The 22,430-nt window shown below is 34.0% G+C and overlaps 1 protein-coding gene across 1 annotated transcript in view; it reads right to left on the bottom strand.

The window, feature by feature from the left end:
- Window positions 1-4,600: 4,600 nt before the first annotated feature.
- PDCD10 (programmed cell death 10) overlaps window positions 4,601-22,430 on the bottom strand; it is a 39,704-nt gene continuing 21,874 nt past the window's right edge. The window contains exons 3-8 of the mRNA XM_061193460.1: window positions 19,991-20,044; window positions 14,998-15,115; window positions 13,705-13,831; window positions 8,496-8,574; window positions 8,111-8,193; window positions 4,601-5,079 (exon numbers count right to left, since the gene is read on the bottom strand). Coding sequence (XP_061049443.1) covers window positions 4,998-5,079; window positions 8,111-8,193; window positions 8,496-8,574; window positions 13,705-13,831; window positions 14,998-15,115; window positions 19,991-20,044 — 543 coding nt within the window. The 3' untranslated portion in view covers window positions 4,601-4,997. The remainder of the gene's footprint in view (window positions 5,080-8,110; window positions 8,194-8,495; window positions 8,575-13,704; window positions 13,832-14,997; window positions 15,116-19,990; window positions 20,045-22,430) is intronic.

Raw genomic sequence — 22,430 nt, 5'->3', positions numbered from 1 at the left:
AAATGCAAATTTCCCTATGAGATACCATTTGGTATCTACAAGAATGCCTATAACAAAAAATAGTCAATAACAAATGGTGAAGATGTAGAGAAAATGGGAACCCTCCTAAATTCTGCTGGGAACGTAAAATGGTATAGCCACGTGGAAAACAGTATGATACTTTCTTAAAAGTTTAAATACAAATTTATCATACAACCCAACATTTCCACTCTTAGGTATCCACCCAAAAGAAATGAAAACCCATGTCCAAAAAAGACTTCGAGGTGAATGTTCATGCAGCATTATGCATCATAGCCAAGAAGGAAGCAACTCAAATGTCCATCAACTATTTAAAGCATAGATAAATAAAATATAGGAGATTCATATAATGGAATACTATTCGGTAATAAGAATACTGATAGAAATGCTGATCTATGCAATGACTCGGATGGACCTCAAAAACGTTATGCTAAGTAAAAGAAGCCAGGCTAAAAAGACAACATTGTATGATTTTATTTATATGAAACATCCAGAAAAGAAAAGTCCATAGAGACAAAGTGGCTAGTGGTTGCCCGGAACTGGGGAGGAGACAGGGTGGCATGGGAACAAGGGTTAACCAGTAACCAGGCATGAGGGATTTTATCCGAATGATCGAAGGATTCCAAAACTGGGTTGTGGTCAGGGAACTCTGTTCAATGTTATGTAACAACCTAATTGGGAAAAGAACTTGAAAAAGAATAGATACATGTATATGTGTAACTGAATCACTTTGCTGTACACCTGAAACTAACGCAACACTATTAATCACCTATACTCCAATTTAAAACAGAAAGTTAAAAAAAAAAAAAAAGGCATGTATATAGAGGGACCAACCCTCCCAGTTTGTCCGACTCTCCCAGTTTTAGCACTAAAAATTCTGTGTCCCGAGAAACTTCACAGTCCTAGGCAAACTGGGAGGGTTGGTTTCCCTACATGAATGCTACCTTTTGTGTAAGAATGAAGGGGGCGATAAGAAAACACATCTATCACTACTTTTCTTCATCAAAAAAAACACAGAAAACACCAAAAAATAGTGGAGTTGGATACTTAGTTGGCAGGGTGGGGAATGGGGCAGAAGCAGTAAGAGTGACGCTTCTCTAGTATACTTTTTGGTATAGTTCTGATGTTTAGAAGCATGTTAATGTTCTATGTATTTTTAAATGAATAAAATTAAATTTACAAGGATGGGAAGTGTGTGGGGATGGGCGGATGGAAGGAACCTTAAACCTGGAAGAAAACTGAAACAAATGAACCCAATTTATTTCAAATAAATAACAATCACAGTGAAGGACAAAAAAGAATTAATCCAAGTAATTCATGAACACAAAATGTAATTACATATTCTTAGTCTTGGGCAGGGTACAGACAGGGAAAGAACTACAAACAGTCTTGTAGTCTTCTAAGTGTGTTTTTAATAGTGATAGGGCAAAAGAAATTCTAAGACTCTTTCAGATGTATTGTAGGACTGAACAAGTGAATAAATTGATTTTTCAGGGAGCCAGGATTCTGAGGAAGAAGGGACATAGAAACACGGAATGGGGAAAGCAAGAAAGAACCCTATGAGGATGGACTGCAATTGGAGGTATTAGTGTGAACTCATGATTTCTGAAATCAAACATCATGTGCATATGACATGTAAAATGTATGTGTACATGCATATCCGTGTGTATATGTCTGTATATGCACATTTCCTAGTTCTGTCTGAATAGGCCTAGAAGCAAGATGACACCCAGTAGCAATGACACGTAGTAGCAATGAGCCTACCCAGCAGCCAGCAGATCTATGTATCTGTTATCATTCCCCAGAGTTCCTTGGAGAAACTGCTGATTCCAGATCCTGGGACATATTTAAGATAATGTGCTTTAAAAAAAAGGTAGTGGAAGCCACAAGGACATAGAAACAAGACTGAAATTGAAGGTACTCCTAACTGGTCAAATCTCAGACCATTTTAAGTACCAAAGTAAGTAATGAATTATAAGCCATTGAAAAAAATAGAAAACCAGGAGTCCAAAACAACAGTAACTATAAAAATTCATGGGGACAGATATGGACTAATGAATGGAAGGATGGGAGAGAAAGGAGGGTTCAGGCTTACAGAGAACGCTGTGTCAACTGGTACGTAAGAAGAAATGCTGGAGTTGGAAAATCACCATTTTGTAACTGTCGAAGTATAGATTGAATAAGCAAGAATCATCAATGGATGCTAAATATTGGGGGGAAAATGTTGATGTTAAGCATGGACTTAAAAAGAGCCTTCCACATATCAGGTGTAAGGTAAAAAATAGTAACTATACATCAGAGAAACTGAACAACACCTTGACCAGCTGACCAAAATTAACAGTGAGGAGCAGATGGGACACCGTGTAGTTATCCTGGCCAAGAATGCATAGCCTGAATCTAATCATGAGGAAACCCCAAATGAGGAACATTCTACTATTAAAGGGAGGACAGGGGAGGAGACAGAAGACTGAATTTTTCAAAAATAGCTCAACACCGTAAAAGACAAAGGCAGCCATGGAAATGACCCAGGGTAAAGGAGATTAAGGGAAGGTAAGCAAATCAACAAATGATAAAATAAAAATGGTAAAATCTTAACAATAGGTCAATCTGGATAAAAGATGTGTTGACGTTCTTTGCACTATTCTTACTCTTACCAATTTCTGGTAAATCTGAAATCCCTTGAAATTATTTCCATATAAAAAGTTAAAAAAACAATTAGGAAGGCCTGACATTGGGTTACTAACCTGTTTTGCCAAACAAGGTTATTACAATGCAATCATGAAAAAACCCCATGCTACCACCATCTACAATTATATCACTTTGTTTAAAAAAAGTGTGAGGAGAGGGCATATTAAACATCCCAAGTATAGGAATGATCTTAAATAAAAGAATGGTCCTTTAAAATGAATAAATTTAGATTTATGAAAAAGACTTATCACATTATCCTAATTTTTCTCATTTCCCCGTGGACCAGGGACAGCTATGTCAGCTTGGTGTTAGGGAATTAGTATTCTAAATGGTGCATTTTCGACAATGGATGAAGTACAGTTCAGTGGAAAGAGCATGGAGTCTGGAGATAAATGTTGAATTCAAATCCTGGCTCCAGCAATTACCAGCTTTGTAACCTAAGCTCTCTTAGCCAGTTTCCTCAATTGTAAGGCAGATGGCTAAATCACAGAGTGTTAAGAGAATTAAATTAATGTATCTAGAATAATGCTTGACACAGAGGTGCTCAACAAATGTCTCCTCTCTTCCTTTGCTCGGTAGCCACCTTTCTGTTCTCTGGAGTTGTATATGACTGGGGCCACACTGGTCCTTTCCTCCTTGACCCAAAAACACAAACCCACTAGGATCATGTAAGAAACTGAATTATCCTGAGAATAAACCTCCTTTTTGGAGGTAAATTTCATGAAAATAGAAGCCAGATATATTGCATAGCAGAATAAAAAGACAGAAGACTTATAAAAACAGATGAGTTGGGGCATGGCTGGTAACTGATGAGTTCTCTTAAGGAGGTAAAGACAAGAGGAAGAAAGACAGTACTTGTTTATCTTAGAAAGGTCTACTGCTCAAAAAAAAGAAAAACAGTATATTTTTTCTTCATATATTCACAAGTCTATTTTGCAAATAACCATCCTTCTACTTCCAAGAGTGAAAAATAGCTTATGCCAAAAACAAACAGTATTAAAATCGCCAATTCTTTGTGTTTTACTAGCTATGTATCTCTGAAGAAAAAAAAAAAAAAATCAATTCAGTAAAATGTCCATAAATTATGAGATTTCATCCAATTGTCTATTGTTTTTTTTGCTTCCCTCCACATATTTCCTCTTTACATTTAACAGGACGATTTCCTTTTATGTTGCTAATGACAATAATCTTTAAAAGTCTGTTTTTTAAAATGGGAGAAACAATTTTAAAAAATAACTAAGTTGCATCATAGCAAAAAAATTTATATTGTCAACAGAAATTTAGTTTAACATTTAAAATCTTTATAAAAGATAAATTCTAATTTTTTCCTTTATTTTATCATAATTGAAAAATGAAATCACTTAACATGAATACTTGATACATGATTTCCTTAAAACTTCTCTATAGTAAAACAAAACTGTACATATTTAAAGAGTGTATATATTATTAACACTCATGACAATTTCAAACCAACTAGCATTGGTATAGCTTCAACTTACTATTAGTTGTGGCTATTTATGGAAAAAAGGTGCAAAGCTTATTAGGGCCCAGCATACCAGAAAGACTTAATCTTACATTGTAGAGTTCAAAAGTGGCAGTGTGAAGACACTATAAACTGCCATCTCCTTCTCATAAGTTTCTTAAAACAAAGGTTGGAAAAATACTCAGTACCTCAAATATAATAACTAACAAAAATATTTCCATTAACTACTTTTTGCCCAGAGTGATCAAGGACAAAAATAATAGGAATTCTTGTTGCTTTATTATCTGATAAACTGCTAATAAGCTCCCGTTAGAAGTTCTTTAGACATTACACCAAGTCGTCTTGGTCTTCTGATCATATATATATTCACATATATATATGCATTTTTTCAAGTAAAGAAATGTTTAACAGATGTAAACTATTTATTGAATATTTGCCACCAAATATTGTTAAATACATTATCTTGCAGCATATCGCTTTCAAGTTAAAATGTCAGAAACAAACACCAATATTTACAATTCTTTTAAGGAATGTTATATAATGACACATTAAGGCGTAAATTCTTTTGGCTTATAATTCTTAAAAGAATGATAATAGCAAAAGTGATGCAAAATCTTCAGTGTGAGATTATGATTAAGCTACATTTTACAAAAATATGGTGTAAGATGGCAATAATCCCATTCAACATCCTGGATTATTAGATCCCTTCAGGAGGGACTGATAATTTATACAGTCAAACTTTAAAATTTACAGATAAAGGCAGTCCAATACTGCCACTGAGAAGTACATCTCTTAACATATACAACTTTCAGGCCACAGTTTTGAAGGTCTGAAGTATCAGGTTGGTTTGATGAATTAGTCGGTTGGCACTTATGAACACATTTATTGCCCTGTTTCAAAAAAAAAAAAAAAAAACAATTAATTTTATTCCCCAAAAAATCATCCTTTAAAAATATTTTATACTTAAAATGCCCTACTAGCAGTAGCAATAAAATCAATTTAGGGGGGAAAAAAAAGGCCAGTTAGTACTGAGTATCACAAATTTTATCCCAGCTTGGAATTGAAGGGTCCTGCATCATTTGAAACTATCTAGGAATTACTGCCCCCTAGTGGTTCTGGCTGGCAATAAGGTGTTGGTGGGCTGCTAATGATGGGTGGCACCTCAACCACCAGAGTTCACTTATAGGTCGAAAAAATAACTGGCCAAAGAAGAGGATTCAAACATAGTCTCCAGCTGCAGTTTCATAAAAGTTACCAAAATAAGATCTGCTAAAACATTATACTCAGTCTCAAAATCTGTATATCAATGGGCATGATAAATACTTAAGAAAAAGCTCATTACTTTGAATCTGATTCATCCCAATCTCTCTTACCTTCAAAAATAAAAAAAAAACTGAGAATTTTAAATTACTTTTAGAATATACTTTTAAAACAAAATAATCATGTGGTTTCAATATTTATGAGTCGACAATATATAAAAATATGCTCTTAAAAATTACTTCATGTGCACCGTATATCCTGTCAGTCCATCTTCATATGATCTGGAGCACAGAGGTGACGCCCTAGTCCCCTTGCGGGGCCTTATCAGTTTCTCAGCAGCAAAGCTAAGTTTGTACAACTGTCCCTTGGTATCCAAGAGGGACTGGTTCCAGGACCCCCCCCCTCCTCAGGTACCAACATCTGTGGATGCTCAATGCCCTTACATAAAATGGTGTAGTATTTGCACATAACCTATGCACATCCTCCAGTACACTTTAAATCATCTCTAGATTCTAACCTGTAATACCTAATACAATGTAAATGCAATGTAAATAGCTGTAAATACAATATAAATGCTATGGAACTTTCTGGAATTTTTTCCCCCAAATATTTTCAATCCACAATTGGTTGAATCCAGGGATGTGGAACCTGCAGATACTAAGGGCTGACTGTATCTTCATCCTAGACATTCCTCAAAAAAGGGGGACTAGGAAGAATTAGACGAATCAATGTAAATGTATCCTCCTACTGAAAAATGGCTCAAAGATCAGGCTCTATTAATAATTTTCAATTTTGAGGAAACAGGGACAAAACTTGTGGCACATTATTCATACGCAAATAATGGTAATTTAAACAAGCTGCTGAATGGAGAAAAAGTAGTAGAGAGCTTGAATAATCCATATGCCTGTTTAAACTGTTAAAAATAACTATGGCACCAAGGCACCAGGATTTTTAAAAACTGAACCCAAGTGATTCTAACACACAAACAGGAATGAGAGTGAATAATTTCAGATTAATGAAAATTATGCTCCAAATGAATTTCTACCTTTCAATGTGCTTATTCCAGGATAGTTCTCAATTAATCAGTATCATAAATAATTTTCTTAATGCAAATTATTTTAATGTGTTTTTTGGTTATTTGGGCTTAGCAGGGGAGACCAAGGAAAAATAGATATGTTTATTTTCAGAACACACCTGCTAGCTTATTAAACTAAGTCAACAAGGTACATTTCCCCTAGACAACCTGAATATGAAACAACACAAAACCATTAATAATATTTAGCTCAATATCTTTAATTTAGAATAAAATGTAAATATTTCAACCTGTTTGAACTATTTAAAATAACTATGAAAATCAATATACCATTCTAATGTATTTTTATTATTTTTTAATATTACTACAGTAATATTGTAATAGTTTGACATGGATATTTGGATCTTAAAATGTCAATGGTGGTATAGGATGTTAGAGGTCCCTGACAATTAGAGCTGAAATAATCACCATTTATTCTTCTGCTTCAAGCACTGTAGGAAATTGGTCTTGTCCACAAAACTCTACTTGAGGTACAAAGAATTCTCTATAAGGTATGAGGCTGCAAAAGACATAGCCTCTGCATCAGTTTATACATTATATGTACATGTGTATTATACATAAATCACATAAGATTACTCGGCTTTCTAGAATGTTCTACAGCCAAGTGTATGTAAATTTTAAAATAATGTCCTATTTACCTTTTTAGTATACTTCCTGTCTTACAGAAAGCCCTCCCTATTTCAGGACAGTGGATCACAACCGTTTACAGCATTTTAAAAACACGTGAAGCACTTTTACAAAAACACACCTGAACCCTGACCCCACTCCAAGCCAATGGAGTCAGAATCTCTGAAGGTAGGGCCAAGGCACTGGGATTTTAACACACTGAACCCAAGTGACTGTAATGTGCAAACAGGATTGAGAACCACTGTTTTAACAATAGTGCAGCAGTTCTTAACAGACCTGCAGGATCCATGACATCTGGAAATTTCTCAGAAATGTAAATTCTTGGGCCCGCCCTAGACCTACAGAATCAGAAACTCTGGGTGGGACCCAAAAGCAATCTGTCTTTAACAAGCCCTCCAGGTGATTCTGAGGCTATTAAAGTTTGAGAATCACTGCTTCAGGGGTTGGTAAAGTAGGCCAGTAAGCCAAATCTCACTCACTGTATGGTCTGCAAGCTAGGAACACTTTTACATTTGAAACAGTAAAAATTTTTTTAAAAATCAAAATATTATGTGACAGCTGAATTATATAATTCAGTGTCTATTAAGTAAGGTTTTGCTAGAACACAGCCACAAAAATGCCACTTGTTTCCACACTGTCTACAGCTGCTTCTGCACTACAAAAGCAGAGGTGAAGTGCTGCAGCTGCAACAAGCCCACCAAGTCAAAATATCTGCCATCTGGCCCTTTTCAGAAAAAGTCTGCATGCAACTCCTGCTCCAGACTAGAGTTATGGCTGGATTATCAACCATTCCCTTTCTATTTTTAACAGTCTATCTTAGTAAGTTGGTGTAAGTATTAATAATATAGTAAAAGGGTTTAATTTATATGGTTTTAGTATCATATAAAACCACATAATTTTCTAATTTTTAAAAGAAAAGGATGATAAATGACAATACTTACTTGCCATCTTTAAAATAGGTTTTCAGAGTATCACTGAAACTTTTGGAGTACTTTACAAATTCTTTCTTTTGGTGTTCAAGTGCCTGCAGACATCAAAAATAATTTTAAAAAATACTAAATAAGTAAAGAGAAGTTAACACAAAAGCCAAAGTCAAAGACAGGAGATTACACAGAATACGAACGTACCTCATATTACAGATAAGCATTTTTAGGAGTATTTACTTAAATATATGTAACAGCATATTTAAATGCAAGGACAAACCCAGTCATTAATGATACAAAACCATTTCCAATAATTCAACAGTCTTATTATTTAATTCAGTAAAACGACTAGGTGTAAACCAGTATCTAGGGTGGCAGCTTGCAAGGCTTCTACTAAACTTACCCTGCGGTTCTGGTATTGATATTTCTTGAAGACACTGTTCACTGTATCAAGAAGTTCTTTTATTGCACTAGCTATATCCCTGTTGGGTGAGGAAAAAAGAATCTTCTTAAAATCAGTTTCATTTGAAAGAAGTCTACATTTTTTTTTAAGAATCACTGCACTGTTAACTACCCTATGAACACTGCATCAAGCACAAATACTTGACTGGCTAGTTGAATGGGGGTTTTAGCCTGTACCCTCCTGTGATCCCAACTACTCTTGCACTGCTGACAAAACACTGCACAGCTAACATCAGCTTTCCCAAATCAGTAACATTTCATTCAGCATTACTCACTCAGATTTATAAGAAAATACCTCTGCCTCTCACCTTTTCCGGTTACGATTCTTCCTTTCTCTGGCCCATGTAGGTGAATTCAAGCAACCATATCATCCACTTTTGCTATTTCATGAACAATTATATGAAATTTTGCTATTACATGTAACTCATTTCTGTACTTAAAACACCAAGTTACAGACCTGATGTAGTTCTGAAACATAGTTTCAAACATAGTTCTGATGTTTAAAATATTTCCTCCTCAGATGTAGCTCTTCTCTCTTAAGACACATCTATTCTCTTCCAAACCTTTGCTGACACTATTTCCTTTAGAAGATATATTTAAATTTCTGGGAGACAAGATCAGAATATTCTTCTACCTTAACCTTTTCAGCAATCATCCTTTGAGTATATATGTATCAGCACTTTTCTCCCCTTTCTAAAGAAAGAGAGAAGAAATCAATAATTCTCATTTGACTTGACTATTCTTCCTATCCATGTACCATTTTTTAAAAAGTCTTCTTATCTTTTGTATCTATGCCCTTTTCAATTTCCATGTTCTAACTTCATAGTAATATTTTGGCAAACTGAACTTACTGTAATTCTGCATTCTCAAATAGCCTCTCGGTCTCTAAGACAAACCTTCTCCTTTTCACATCCATTCTCTTAGCTGTTAATTGCTACAAAAACTTTTACTGTTCAAATGCAATGCAAGCGTGAAGATATGAATTAGTAAAACATCAACCTAGACCACCACAAACATAACCTTTTATTACCTATTTTTTAATCACAAATCTCAGATTTCAGTTATTTCACACCTAAAACATTTCAGCTATACTATTTAAAGAAAACCAAAAAGCTCCGTGTCCAGATTTTTGTGTGTACGTGTGTGTTTCATAGCTTATTTCTAGTAAATAAGCATATGGAAATTCTAAAAATTACAAATATACAGAATTTTGGTATAAAAAATTATTTTAGCCTATTCTGAAGTAGTAATGATATTTTTATTAAATATTTCAATAACTATTTCCTTATTACCTCTTGTATTTCAAATATCGGCATCAGGCTGAAACATTAAAACATAAGATATTCAAACAGGATAATGAATTTACATAATTACATCTGTCCACTCTTTTTTGGTTTTTGGCCTCTAGTAATAACAATTTTAAGTTACATTAACTGTTCCTTTCATTTATGTTTTTGAGAAAGTTGAATCCTTCTGTATTGCTGTGATGGGCGTAAGCCCCCTACTGCTTAATAAAACAGTGTCATATGACCATCCCATTATGTGAGAAAAATTAGTTTCAACAAATAAAAAATGTCAAATCTCTGAATATGGAAGATTCTTCAAACCCACAGTAAGCTTATTCAAAAGGAATACAACAAAGCAAATTATAGTGATCAGACAGCTGTTTTATACACAACCATACCTTGTTGTGTACTTTAATGAATATTGGGAGTCTGTATGTACTTTAAAAGAAAAGGGAAAAAAACTCCCCAGGTGATTCTGCTGATGAACCAGGTTTGGAAACCACTGCTTGGAAACCCAGAACCTAGAGCTAATCCTTGATCCACTATTTGCCACGGAGCTTTATAAAGACCAAGGCTGTTTATCCCTAGGCCTGGCCTTTTCTAAAACAATCTGCAGCAATTTATGTCAAATATTATGTCATCTGTATGTACATGGAACAGCATTTTCATTTATGGCACTAAGGTTTGCACCAGGAAAGCTAAATTATTTTAGTTAACTACCCGAGGGTTTGTTTCCTATAAGAGAAAATACCGGCACACACAAAAAAAATACTTCAGACAATTAAACAAAATAAAGAACTGTGGAAAAACTGAGGGTAAAATAATTATAATGCAATTATATGCAGTTTGGAGTTAATGGATTCTGTGATACGGGACATATAGTATGTGTAAGTAGAAAGGAATTTTAGCAACTTGCAGGTTGCTGAAGGGGTTAAGGGGGCAACTCTGGGGAACATATACGCTGAAAGAGAGGACCACAGGCATCAGAAGAAATGTAATACGTCTTATTAAAAAAACTGCATGGAATAGTAGAGCTTCTAACTGTATCAAGCAAATTTGTATAATTATGTTTATACAAACACTCTAAAGGAAGGAAATTCCTACACTGTATGTTTAGTTTGGTCTAGACTGGACACCTCTGGAAAAGCTATTTTGAGGCCAGCATCAAAACCAAACGCTGGTTTTTCACCTCTGAATATGCAAATGTGGATTATAAAAAGTAAATAGATAAATGCATAGCTTTCTGGACTATTAAATCACCAGTTTCCACTAGTCATCCATTAATTGGAATGTATCCTAAGAATTAATTTTATAAAATATTTGCATAAGCTCAAATGTAGTCAAACAGATACATTCATTAATCAAAAGTACTTTTAAAATAATTTGTTTGCTGGATCATTTTTCCTAATCAACTTCATAGAGAGGGAAAAAAAAATCTTATTTCACAATGCTTTAGGTGCTGTGAGTATATGCTAGGTTCTGTACTAGGTACCATGTATATCATTTCAATTCTCACAACTATTACCCTCATCTTCACAGGCAGAAACTAGAATCACAGAAGCTAAGCAAATTATCCAAGGTCACACAGCAAAATGCTGGAATGGGGAGTCAAACCTAAGTCTGCTGATATATACAAAAATATATGGATATTTGTTAGCTGACAGGAATCTTTTCTCCTATAACATTTTGTACAGTACTTGGTATAGTAGGTATTTGATCCATGCTTATTGAAAAATATTGTTAAAATATTTTGAAAGAAGAGGATATCCACCTTAAATATGAGAAAGTAAAATATTCTAAAGAAAAATAATAATTGTACAATATGCTGTGCTCGAAGGATAAACCATTTTATATTTTGGTGCAATTTTATCTACTAATTTGTCAAACAATTAACACTGGTAACAATATATATCAAAAGTTAACAATAGATATCAGTGATACAAATAATTATACCTTAGCCATCCATACTAATGCACACATGGTTGAATTTCAGTCTCAGAAACAATATATATTATCAACAAACTTTCCATGGCAAATTATCCCTCCTAAAATGGATACGAAATAAATTTTAATTGCCAATAATCTTAATTCAGTTGGCTGAGTACACTCCAGAGAACAGAACGGAAATATTACTACTGCCCCATAAATGAGAGACAAGACCCTAATTCAGCCTTTGTCAAGACTCTTAGGCTCTTGACCTCAACTCCCTTTTGATCAAAATGCGGCCATTAATAAATTGGTTTTCAAACTGTATCTCTTTAGAGCCACACTGGGTTTAGCAGAGACGTCTCCAGGACTTCCTAAGATGGAAAGAGGGTATCAAAATAGCAGGATGAGGGCTCCAGACCTACCATCTCTATCTGAGCTTCAACTACAACACCGTTCTGCCTCTTTCCTACTGACACCCTAGATAGGATGTCCTTTACCACACCTCTTCCAAACAGCAGAAACATTCTTTTTTTCAATCACCAGATTAGATCAACATTATGAATCTATGATTGGGAAGCAGCAGAGAAGTCCCTGGAGTCAGTCTGCTTAGGTTCAAACCAAGTTATAGAAATGTAGCATATGATCACCAAAATAAATTAAACCTTAAATTATCTGAAAATTTTAGAAATAAGTGTTTAAACAGCTGTGTTTGAGATCACTGATAATTTATCCTTTTATGGGCCAAACATGTTCACTTTATACCAAACTGAAAGTAAAAAGCTGTATTAAAAACTATTAAAGTTGGGGCTTTCCAATAAAGGTAAAATATTTACCTTAGGGTTTATCCCCTGTGACATGGATTTTGGCTAGTCAATGAAGTCTTTTGTACTTTCTGATCCACAATTAGAGGACCAAAAAGAAGAGGGTCACTCCTTGATAGCTGGGTTGGTACCTGTCACCGTTATTTTCTAAAATGGGTCATACTCCTCCCTCTAACCCACTCAAAATAGGTGGCCAAATAGCTAAAATAGAATTTTGCAATGTGAATTACAAGGAGTACTCTTCCCCTGAGATGTATGCTAATATTTATTCCAAGGCAGCCTCCTTCAGTTCTTTAAAGATACAATGTATGATGCAGCTTCTTCCAGAAAAAGATCTGTGCTAAGTTCTTCCTTTCTAGCAATTTCTACTTGTGGTTTCACCAAAAGGTTGCATTGATAGTGCCACTACAGTTATTCCCGGCTTTCTCTGTTTTCTACCCATTGAGGCTGAAGAAAATTATCTGACTCTTCAGTTTGAAAATACTTATCTAGAAATTATGCTTGGAGCTTCCCCCTCATTCCTCCGCCCTCTCACCCTCGAGGAGAGTGCCCCTGGGTTGAGGCACTCGTGCCCCTGCTCGAGAATGACCCTTTTTGCTGCTGCCCATCAACCAGCCTCCTGGCCTCACACAGTTCTCAGTCTTTTTTAACCTATATCCCAAAGGCAAGGATTTTTGGAGGTTCACCATTTGGTCAACATTAGAAAGTGCTATTCATCACTAAGGGTACATTACTATGCTAATGACTTGTACCATTTCTGAAATAAAAACAATATTGGTATCCTTCGTTATCAATCTCTATAATTTATCCAACTCCTCTCTTCACTTTAATCTAACATTTACATTTTTCCATTTCTCATGAAGTTCAAACTGCATTCCAGTTTATGCACATTTCACTCTGTTTTTAAACATTCTAAAAAATGTTACTGTACTCGGAAGCCAAAGGGACAGTTTAGAAGTTAATAATAAAAATGTAGCAATTAAAATTTTCAAATATTTTATTTCAAATTAATATTTCAATTTAATATTAATATCATACCAAAGTAAAACATACAGAATGAGTGGTTCCTTTGAAGTACTTAAAAAAAATAAGAACCAAACAAAAAGTTGCTTACTTGATTGTCTGCAGAAACCTCACTCTGTCATTGATCTCATCTGGGATCTTACTGAGAATTTGTTTAAGTGCTCGTGCCTTTTCGTTTAGGTCCTGGAATTCTGGCTCCGGTCGTTCAATCATATACTCTGATAAAATACATAATAAAAAAAAAATCATGCAACTTGCTGCCAAATTCAAGTCTAAGAATTTCCAATGTGTTGGTCAAGGAGGTGGGGGGGGGGGGGGAGATAAAGGCCAGATAATTAGGGAAGGCAAGGTTGCAAAGCAGAAGTCATTACAGTTCAACTTAGTTCTGTAATTATATTAGGCCTCCTTCCAAATAAAATATCAGAAAATGAAAGGCTGAACATTTTCAATTTGGGATAAATGGAAACCCATGAAACCTTAAAAATTAAAAAAATTAAAAAATAAATAAATAAATACAATTTAAAAGGGAGGCTTAATCAAGTTTTTCAGGGCTCTCAAGCTACATTTCACAAGGAAACCTTAAAGTAAGTAACATTTGTAACAAATACAATGGCAATGGGGAATATGAGTTTAATAAAAACCTCTATACTGAATGTACTACCAGACTCATTATAGACTTGGAAACATTACAACTCTACCAACTCTTCAATATAACCCAGCCTAACAGGCTACAGATGCTCAAATCTAGAATAATGATGAGGACTTTCTCATAGTTTATGGAATCAGTTGAAAACATCTACATCTACTTTTGTTCTCCCTTAATAAACATGGGAATTTATACCTCTATGTTTTTCTAAATTAGTGGGAACTGAATTTAATTCAGTTAAGCTAAATTTAACTGAAACACATTTCTAATTATTTAAAAAAGCCAAAAAAAAGGCCAAAGGATGATTATTACATTGTTCTCTCGAATCTGTGTTTGAAAAAAAAAAAAACGCAATACTAAAGTTTAAAAAGAAGAAACTCATTACTTTCAAACTGGTATTTGCATAAAGTCAACACAAAATAAAATAACCATTCCAAACAGCTTGTCTCTTCGTGAAACTAGAACTCATCAAACATATTAATTAGTAGGGGAAAAAATTAAAGCATGCAGCAGAAACAAATGCTTTACTTCAAGTAATTAAATCTGACAAATATAAAATAAGAACTACATTTCTATTGTACATGGGTTTATTTTTTCCCAATTTCAAAACAATAATAATAACAATAACAATAAGAGGGAAGGGAGAAGGGGAGGAAGTCCCTTTTATCAAATAAGAAAGATCTGGAGGAAGAGCTTTTCAACAACTGTAAGGAACTAAACAAGACTCCTTCTGATTACCTTCTACATCATCAGCTGCCATTCGAAGAAGGGACTCTGTGAAGTTGACTTCTACACTTTTTTTCTCTAAAATTTTCATAATGATGTCTTGTGTGAGTCCTGGATTTTCTTTTTCAGCCTATAAGAAAGAGAAAGCTAGTTTTGAAATATAGAAACTAAATTAGCCATTTCAAAGCCAAAACCTAATTGCTTAGAACCTGTTGGGACCTCCTTAAACTGATCAACTTATAAATAAGAGCAGAAATCTTTGCAAAGCAGGTGTCGTGATGGCACTCACTTATGTTTGGGTACAGCTTGTGCATCCGTAACTTCTTATTACAGCCATGGTCCCATTTTCCATTTCAACATAAAGTATTTAACATTTCCTACTTCTCATTTACACTCTCTTGCAATCAAACTAATAACAAACGTAGAAATAAAGATTATATATATACTGGTAGTTCTTCAATTACTTTTTTCAATAGATTAAAGACACTGAAGATTTTTAGCTTTTTTTTAATTACGTAAATATTTCGACTTGAGGATCAAGCAGTAACTCATCTCACCAAATTTTTGCAGATTCTTTGCATTTAAATTAACAGAATGTCAGGAAAAACAAACCAAAACAAAAAAATAACCCTTCCTTTGGAGGTTTTCTTGAAGCTATGTGATCCCTTAACTACATTCCCACATAACGATTTTCATTTCCTATTTTTGCAGCAAGAGTATTTCCTTCACTAGCTTTCAGAACATCATTAATCCTTTTACTACTTCCTGAGCTTGTTTCACTAATGAGTTTGCATTGATTCATGTTACTTACACTCCCTTCGGTACTAAAATCTTCTAGTCATTTCAAGATTGAGCATAAAGAGTTCTGAGTTTACCAAAGTTAATTTTCGAGATTTTGGTTTTCCTTTGTAATTCTGTCCCATTTTATTATTTTAGAAAATTTTATAATCACATTCAGTTTCTTTTAGGATGCCTGCCAATTTGAATCATTATGCTGATGATTTCCTATATTTTTTGCCCTGATACTAAATAGCAAACACAAACACAACTTATGATCTATCAGATAGCAATCTATTTGCTTCCTGATGTGCCAATTATGTTTAACCTCTGGCTCCTCACTTCCATTCTGGTATCACTGCAGATTCAGCTTTATTTGGTTCCTATTGCTCTTCACATTATAACACCTTGTTTCTCATTAATTTCAAGTACCAAAAACCGAAAGCTTATGGAATGAAAGGAGAAAAAATATACACATTTATCTCAATCCTGGGATCATTTTAACTGCTGTCAAATGCTACACAGGAAAATCATTTTGATAGTTGATTAATAATAATAAAATATGTCCTACTGAATTCCGTTTCTTTTATAACCTGTTTTGATTTTTCCTCTCATGAATATATTTAAGGAAGAATCTACTTTAATAAATAAGATTTGCCATTAAAAGAAAAGCTGTACAAATATGGCTTAAGACGGTATCAACATTATTAATCTGGTAAACTGCCACAAAATAACATATAGTATACTAATTAAATAAGCCACTATTTGATAACAGTGGTTTATCTTCTCTAAGTAGCATTAAATCTACCTACATAATGAATTATCTTGGAAAGCAGGGGAGCATTCTCTATGTGCTTCCAGAGAATGCCAACAGAAAAATAATGCCTCTCTGATTAAGTTATAATAAGCTACTGAAAGAATTAAATGCTGAAAGCCTGAGAACAAAGTTTTCAATACCAAGTTCATCTGCAGTCCCCAAATGCCAAAGCTGGAGCGTTACAGAGTTCTTACAGAGGTCCCTAACTTTCTTAGTTCACAGTGTTCTTAGTACCAAAAGAAATACCTGACAGTGCTGTGTATTAAGTAAAGTACAAACAACTTAATAAATACTTACATCCTAACAACTTAATAACCTTTAAAATTACATGAATTGAAAGAAAAGTATTTTATTTTATTCTTAAATAACCACAATCCCTAACGAGATGTGTGCACCTGTTGGGCACTGCACAATTTCTCAAATGTTGGAATTAGACCCTTCTACCCTCATTTCCTGTTGTACATTGATTTTCTTGTGATACTTGCATTTTGTCAATAGCAGTGGCCAAAAGTCCAGTTTCACAAAGATATGACATCATTGAAAGGAATGTAGCCCAATCAAATGTGCTGAAACTGCAAACTATTTCAAGATAGTCATTCATACAGTGTCAACCTAATGTTGAGTATCACTGTGTTCCTTCAAATTTTTAAAATATCTCACGACACCACTGAGTTTGCTGCGTGGTCCTGGAGTGCCTCGGCACATACTTTGGGAACAGCAGTCTAGCATCTTAGCTATTTTTTTTATCTTAAAAGCCTTAAATTTAATCAGTGACTCTAGTTGACAAAACAAATGTATCTACCCTTAAATCAGAGACTCTATCTATACCTTCAAGATTTCCCTCAGAATACAACCTTAAACTCTGCTGTCCAACTTTTCTGAAAAATCCAAGAGTGAGAGAAAACTATCCCAAAGGCAGTAACATCCACTCTTGTGGAGCAATGATTCTCAACACTATCAGAACCTCCCAGAGGGCAAAGGAATCAACAGCAGGATAGATATCATAAAAGACAATATTAACTAGTATTGTTTTATCTTTGGAAAAATTATTTTAATCCTTTTTCTCCAGATAACAAAACTAGATATTAAAGCTTGATAAATATCACTGTTGTTGTGGACCAAGAACTGGAAACATGAATATATATATATATATATATATATATATAAATATGGATATATGGCTGGGCAAGAAACATGAAACAAGGTTTTTTTAATCTTTTTCAAATAAGTTATAGTGTAAAAATTACAAAAATCTTAATCTTTTTAATGCATGTCCTCCTTTAAAGTCATTTGAAATTCTAACAAATATAGTAATTAAGAATAAATCAATGCAAAACTAATATATTTTCCTCCAAATAACTTCCACTATCCCCAATTAAGAATCAGTGCCGTGGATAAAATTATCCATGTATTAAACCAGATCTATAATAACCACATACTTTAAACACAGTCTGCTTTTTAACTGTACTTTAGAGTTAAAACATCAGCTTATATATAAGGATATTATAAGAAAGAGCTTAATGAAATTCATTATTTTATCTCTTTTATGAATGTCATTGAGTATATACCATATACTACTTCAGAGAGGGTCTTCTTTATGAGGACACACAGGAGAAATTTCTCTCTGTTCCTGATATCAGAAAAGCTAAAAAACTGACTTTTGCCTTATCGATACTACAGTGTGCAACAGATCACTTTTCCTTCTTTTCTTTGGCCACAAAGATGCTTAAAATAGTCCCCCTCCTGCCTCCCTAATGACCAAATATACCCTTCCAAACCACACTGATACTTAATGGAAAGAAGAAAAAAAAACACTAAGGAGGGCTTCCCTGGTGGCGCAGTGGTTGAGAATCTGCCTGCCAATGCAGGGGACACGGGTTCGAGCCCTGGTCTGGGAAGATCCCACATGCCGTGGAGCAACTAGGCCCGTGAGCCACAACTACTGAGCCTGCGCGTCTGGAGCCTGTGCTCCGCAACAAGAGAGGCCGCGATAGTGAGAGGCCCGCGCACCGCGATGAAGAGTGGCCCCCACTTGCCGCAACTAGAGAAAGCCCTTGCACAGAAACGAAGACCTAACACAGCCATAAATAAATAAATAAAATTAAAAAAAAAAAAACAACAAAAAACACTAAGGATGGTGCTGCTTCACTGATTCTCTTCATTAACCCAATGATTGTGCAGGATGTATTTTAATGAAATTAGTATGTATGTGTACACAGGCACTACATTTTAGAGTATTAAACACATCAAAATAGCTCTAATCCAACACACACAATGTAATTTCTTCTAGTGAAATACGCAGATGTCTAATGACATTATTTATGCTATCAGTTAAGAGTGGTATCTATAAACTAATCTTTGCCATAAAAAGAAATCAAGCTGGGTGGATTTATAGTTTCAACTCCAATGAGGCTCAACTATAAACTTTTTCTAGATTTAAACATTAAAATACTTTCCTTGAAATATAAGTTGTTTTAGCTATTGATGGGAGCAAACACACAAAAAGTAAATAAAAATTAAGACTTTGGGTATCTTGATATGTATTTAGGATGGGATGGATTAAGTTTTATATGAAAGACTGTACCCAAAATGTACAGTAGGGTTGTCCAATAAATATAATGCAAGAAACAATGAGGAGCCTATGTAATTTTAAATTTTCTAGTAGCCACATTAAAAAAGTAAAAAGAAAATACATGTGAAGTTATTTTAAGAGTACATCCAAAATATTACCATTTCAACATGTAATCAACGTAATATACTTATTACTGAGCTATATACATTCTTTTTTTTGGTATTCACCCTCAAAATCTGGTGTGTATTTTATACTTGGAGTACAACTCAATTTGAACTCGCCATATTTTAAGTGCTCAAAAGCAACACGTAGCTAGTGATTATCAAATGAACATCTCAGGTCTAGAGACAATGAAAAAATTCATTCAAGTGACTCAGCTGTATATCCTCAAAATATCCTTAATCTGACATACACAGAGGTCTTATTTTCCCACTCAAAAATACTGTTTTATACTTATGTTCCATAGGTAAACAATACGAAGAAAATCTTTGAGTTATAACTTTATAAAAGTTTTAATAAGTCAAATAAAACAGAATTTAAAAATATACTCTAAAGCTAAACAGCGAACACTCTGAAGAAGTCAGTTTCAAAAGCACGAAGTGACAAAAGCTGAATGCTAAGGAAACAGCGCCTGTTCCAGCTCACTCTTTAGAAGTGTTTTACGCTTTAAAGAGTACACTAAAACAAGCACAAGATGACTGAAAAGGTTTTCACTAAAAAACAAAACAAAACAGGTTTTCACTAAAAAAATAAAGAAATAAACTGGCAATTATCACATGGTATTTAGATTTATATATAACATACATTTTAATCATCATAATAAATTATCTGCATCTCACCTTAATGAAAGCCGCTCTCAGTGTCTGAGCTGCAGACAGATTTACTCGTTCTAGCTGCAATAAAAATTTTAAATCATTATTAACATCGATTTTCTTGGAAAAAGCACATTTCTGATATTTCATTCCGTAGTAATCACATTGATATGTTCATCGATTAACAAAAATACTTGCTAATGATTCTAAATCACCGTAATTCTTCAAATAGACAGGCAATCTAAAATTTTCATTAAAATCATGAAAAATTAAGGCATGTATATCAGTCTCTTAATTTATTCCTTTTAAAAAAATACTCTACCTTAAAGATAGATTTATTTTAAGATAAGCACAGAATACAAAATAACATTAAGTCCCTATAGAAAGAATAAACATATTCACTTAAATTTCTGAAAATGGGGAGGGTTCAAGATTAACTCTCAATGCTCTGTTGCAAATACATGGCAAATTATGTGTGTACTGACTATAAAATGACCAAAACAAAGAAAATATCTATTACTTAAGATTCTTTGTATTTACTACCTTACTCTTTTAAAATTGCTTTTCAATCCCCTCAGTCAGGCATTAAACTGAGATTAATCTTTTTTATTAATTAGCAAATAGCACTGATAAAAGGTTTGACAGTTAAATTGAAGACTGTGGATCATCTGGATTTCAGAGATGCTTTCATCTGTCCTCTATTTTTTTTTTTCTTACCAGGATTAAAAAATGGTTACCTAAAATCATGAGTCAAAAGCTCAAATGCTTTTAATTCTTATATCGAATGTGTAAGGTTTACAATTCTGAAAGATAAATGTCCTTATTAGACACTATATAAGTTGCTTTTCAGTGAGCTGAAGAAGGCATGCAATTTCATTAAAAAACTCCATTTTTTGAAGAGTTAACTGCCAGGCTTAAAATAACTAGCTTCAGTTAAAATCAGATTTCCTTAGTCCCTAAGAATTAGGCCAGTTAACTCAATAAAACTCAACATAAATATTTTTTATTTGGGACAATATTAAATGTTCAAAAACAATGTAACCTTTGTAGATTTTTATGCAAGTAGAATATTTCTACAAAAATCTTATGATTATATATCACATCATACAATAAATATTCCTTTCAATTCCTTAAGGCAATGAAAATGTTTTCCTTTATAAATGACATACACACACACACACACACACCCCCCTAATGAATCTCCAACAGTTTAAATCAATTTATTTTCTAAACAAGACAGAAATGCCAAAAACCTTATCTCCTTACGAGTTATCACCTTAAGCAAAAGGCAAAAACAACAAAATCTGCCAAGATAAATAATTTATCTCCAAAAATAAACAATGGGCCATTTAATTTAGTATTTAACTTGGCTTCTACAAATCTTGTAAAATCTAACATTGCCCTGGTAGGTCAAAGGAAAGACACAAGGGGACCCAGGTAGGCAAAAACGGCAAATAAGCAACTAAATAAGGTAGGTATATTAATTAATGAAGGTATATTTCCCAAAATTAAAATTTTCTTCTTCGACCAAATTCATTTAATCACAATAAATCCCAATGAATAGTAAAATAACAATACAGCTCTTCTGATCTCAAGTTCATGTTGTGCAAGGGAGGCAGGGGCCGACAGCAGGATGAGTGTTTCCTCCCAGATAGGAACCCATTTCCTTGTTCGGGTTACACCACCCTCTGACCTCTTCTGACAAGTCAAAGGTCTGAGTCAGATGTGTGCCTTCAAGTATCGGCATTATTAACTCATTCTGTACTGCCCTGACTGGTATGTGAAATGGTCAAGGGAAGTAAAAGAGGCCCCAAAAGTCAGTGAAGAACTATAAAATTGGTCAAGATAGACATCTGCATCTCTAGATTTCTAGATTAAGTTTACATATATATATACCTTAGGAAAGACAGAAAGGTCAGACTTAACGTACTGAATCAAATCTGTGAGCTGTGAAGCACGTGACCAGAACTCTGCTAGGAGTCATTTGGGGATACATTATTTACCCACACATCTTGCAATAAACCCACCAGGCTTTATTACTCATATGATATCAACATTGCCCAAGAAGTACCAGGCACAGAGGCACATACATACATTCAAAAAATATTCTGAATGAAACTTAATCTTTCATCCATAAATTTATCTAAATTGTTCTTGCATCTATTTATAATTTCAGCCTGTAATACTCAGGTAGCAAGATATGTTTATACATGCCCTATTAAAAAGTGCTTCTATTTTAGGCCTCTTACATGTGATAGATGATTTCATAATAAAATCATGTTCATCTTACCTGTACCTTTCATGACAGTATCAGGTTCTGGTAATATACTAATAACAGCTACCATTTACTAAGCACATATTATGGACTATTATACAGAGTATTTTTATAGAGAGTATCTCTAATCCTCATAATAAATCTGTAACTAGCTATCAGCATCTCCATTTTACAGAGGAAGAAACTCAGTTT

The sequence above is a fragment of the Eubalaena glacialis genome, chromosome 6 (genome assembly GCF_028564815.1).
Source record: "Eubalaena glacialis isolate mEubGla1 chromosome 6, mEubGla1.1.hap2.+ XY, whole genome shotgun sequence".
In the NCBI taxonomy this organism is placed as follows: domain Eukaryota; kingdom Metazoa; phylum Chordata; class Mammalia; order Artiodactyla; family Balaenidae; genus Eubalaena; species Eubalaena glacialis.
The sequence above is the reverse complement of the archived record's forward strand: the minus strand, read 5'-3'. Positions and strand labels throughout refer to the sequence as shown.